General features: G+C 56.0%; 1 protein-coding gene across 1 annotated transcript in view; it reads right to left on the minus strand.

Annotated features, from left to right (window-relative positions):
* LOC122548527 (calpain-1 catalytic subunit-like) overlaps positions 1 to 3,147 on the minus strand; it is a gene marked incomplete at its 3' end in the record, with an annotated part of 75,138 nt that overhangs the window by 7,570 nt on the left and 64,421 nt on the right. The window contains exons 12-13 of the mRNA XM_043687288.1: positions 2,637 to 2,648; positions 762 to 967 (exon numbers count right to left, since the gene is read on the minus strand). Coding sequence (XP_043543223.1) covers positions 762 to 967; positions 2,637 to 2,648 — 218 coding nt within the window. The remainder of the gene's footprint in view (positions 1 to 761; positions 968 to 2,636; positions 2,649 to 3,147) is intronic.

A 3,147-nucleotide genomic window follows, 5' to 3' on the forward strand; every position in this document is an offset into this window, starting at 1 on the left:
GTAACTGAGGTTGGGGGGGGGGGGGGGTATTGAGTGCTGGGGGAGAGGAGATGTTGACGGCTCAGATTAAGTGATGGGAGTGTGAGAATGGCAGAACAGTGGTGTGTCTAACTATCAGACTGGAAAGGACAGACAGTGCCAGTGGGGTGCAGGGAGGGGAGAGAGGACATAGTGACGGAGAACGTAGCAAATAAAGCTAAAGGGTGGGGAAGGAATGGGACTGGGTTCTGAAGGTGTTGAACCTGGTGTTAAGTCCAGCAGGCTAGAAGCTGCTGAGTTTGAAGGTGAGACGTTGTTCCTCCAGTCTGTGCTGTGATTCCCTGGAACACTGCAGCATGCTGAGGACAGACACATGGGAATGTGAGCAGGACGCTGTGTTGAACTGACCAGCTCTGGGAAGATTGGGCTCCCTGCTTCTACACGGACTGGGGGTGTTCCGCAAAGCGGTCTCTCCAGGCTGTCTTTGAGTTTCTCCGATGGCGAGTTGGCCGCGCTCGGGACAGCGAACGCAGTCGAGTGGATCGGGGGGAGGTAGAGGAGGTCAGCTTCCATCAGGTTGCTAATTGGGAGGGATCGGGATCTCTGAGCTGCTCTGAGTGCAGTCACTGTAACCAGGAGATCCTCCCAATCCCCCCCGACGTGAGCTCTCCGTTCCTATTCTGGAGATCTCCAAGCGACAGGAGCAGAAGGGAAAGTGGACAGAGAGAGAGAACGGACGATAGGGAGCACAGGGAGAGGAAGAGGCTGACGCAGTGAGGTACCTGTGGTAACTGCCCTTCTGGAAGTAGGCACGGAGAAGGAACTCGGCTTGTTCATTGGGGTAGTATGTGCTGGGCACCAAGACGTAGGTGCCCGGTTCCAGCTGGTACGTTTCACTGGTCTCTCTGACATTGCGGTATTTTATCTGTTTGACCAGGTAACGCTCATTCAGAAAGGTCTGTGGCAGCTTCCCATCCTGTACCTGGAACTGAGGCAGGAAAGGAAAAATAATCAGTAACAACTCGGAGCCCAACTCCTTCACAGAGCGCAACGGTCAGTTCCAGTTCCCCGCAGCACGATGGGGCTGGGCCAGATGGTTACTCTCTCCCCATCTTGGGAGCTGGGTTTGGAAACTGGCAATGGTGGTCAGACACTGTACCACACTGTGCCCTGGTACATGAGACTGGTGCCCCCGAGGTTCTGGGGTTGGAGGGGGGTTGGGGGGAGGGGGAGGAATCCAACTTGCAAGGCATTCCACAGCCATGGAAGGCCTGCACCAGCAGCAAGGGAGGAGCCCAGGGTAGGAACTCCCCAGGGTCGCCCCCCCCCCCTTCCCTGTCACCCTCCCCGTCACCCTCCCCCACCCCACTGCAGGCCCCTGGCTGCCATTGGCTAACCCACCCCATTCACCATAACCTTTGGGGCCGATCACCAACCATTTACTGAGCTGGGAGCTGGGGACCAGCAGAGACTAAGCTGGGAGCTGGAGACCAGCAGAGACTGGGGTGGGAGCTGGGGACCAGCAGAGACTGGGGTGGGACCTGGGACCAGCAGAGACTGGGGTGGGAGCTGGGGACCAGCAAAGACTGAGCCGGGAGCTGGGAACCAGCAGAGACTGGGGTGGGACCTGGAGACCAGCAGAGACTGGGCTGAGAGCTGGAGACCATCAGAGACTGAGCTGGGAGTTGGGGGACCAGCAGAGACTGAGCTGGGAGCTGGGGGACCAGCAGAGACTGAGCTGGGATACCAGCAGAGACTGAGCTGGGTGCTAGGAACCAGCAGGGACTGAGCTGCGTGCTGGTGACCAGCAGAGACTGGGGTGGGAGTTGGGGACCAGCACAGTCTGAGCTGGGAGTTGGGGACCAGCACAGTCTGAGCTGGGACCTGGAGACCAGCAGAGACTGAGCTGGGACCTGAAGATCAGCACAATCTGGGCTGGGAGTTGGGGACCAGCACAGTCTGGGCTGGGAGTTGGGGACCAGCACAGTCTGAGCTGGGAACTGGAGGCCAGCAGAGACTGGGGTGGGACCTGGAAACCAGCAGAGACTGAGCTGGGACCTGGAGACCAGCAGAGACTGGGGTGGGAGCTGGAGACCAGCAGAGACTGAGCTGGGACCTGGAGACCAGCAGAGAATGGGGAGGGACCTGGAGACCAGCAGAGAATGGGAAGGGACCTGGAGACCAGCAGAGACTGAGCTGGGAGCTGGAGACCAGCAGAGACTGGGGTGGGAGCTGGAGACACCATGTTGGCGCTGGACAGTTGCCAGTGTCTGGCTAGTCAGCAGCTTTCGGGGGTCAGTGAGATGGGTGGGTGGGTGAGGATTGTTGGAGGGGTTGTACTGGGTGTGGAGGGGTATGAGGAGTTGGGATCTTTCCTCCCACTCGTGCTGGGAATCCTGAATGTGGGAGGATCAGTACCTGACCAGGACAGAATCCCACTGGACCTCCCGAAAATGTCCGAAAGGGACTTGCCTCCCCCTGCACACCCTCTCGGTTTTCCAGCACAGTGAATGGGTCCCACACTGATCCCATGAAATGTCACACGCTGTCACAATTATCAGGAATATCTCCTCATTCCAGTCACTAAACATTGAGCAGAGAATCATCCCAAACCAACAACAGAATAAAAACATCAGGAAAGAAACATACAGACTTACTTTGGGAGGAACCTGAGGGGAGGGGAGGAAACAAAGAGAGATTGTTAGCTACTGAGATTTTCAGGGAGATTCCCTTTGTAGGTTGGGAGTTTCCTGTTGCCACATTGGGGATGGACAGGTTCGAGGGTACGGAGCCAGACTTTGTGATCGAGATGAATAAGACATTCTATTATTCAAGGGTAAAAATTCAGGAGCTTCAGCTGAGGAATTCACTTTAATGTAGATGAGCAAGTCACACACTTACACTATGCCACTACTGACCTGACCGTCTTGGTTTTAATAGATTTCAACATATTCATAGACTCATAGAGTCACAGAGGTGTACAGCACGGAAACAGACCCTTCGGTCCATCCCGTCCATGCCGACCAGATGTCCCAACCCAATCTAGTCCCACCTGCCAATACCCAGCCCATATCCCTCCAAACCCTTCCTATTCATATATTTATAGAGTCATAGAGATGTACAGCACGGAAACAGACCCTTCGGTCCAACCCGTCCATGCCGACCAGA

Source organism: Chiloscyllium plagiosum, chromosome 3, assembly GCF_004010195.1.
Source record: "Chiloscyllium plagiosum isolate BGI_BamShark_2017 chromosome 3, ASM401019v2, whole genome shotgun sequence".
Lineage (NCBI taxonomy): Eukaryota > Metazoa > Chordata > Chondrichthyes > Orectolobiformes > Hemiscylliidae > Chiloscyllium > Chiloscyllium plagiosum.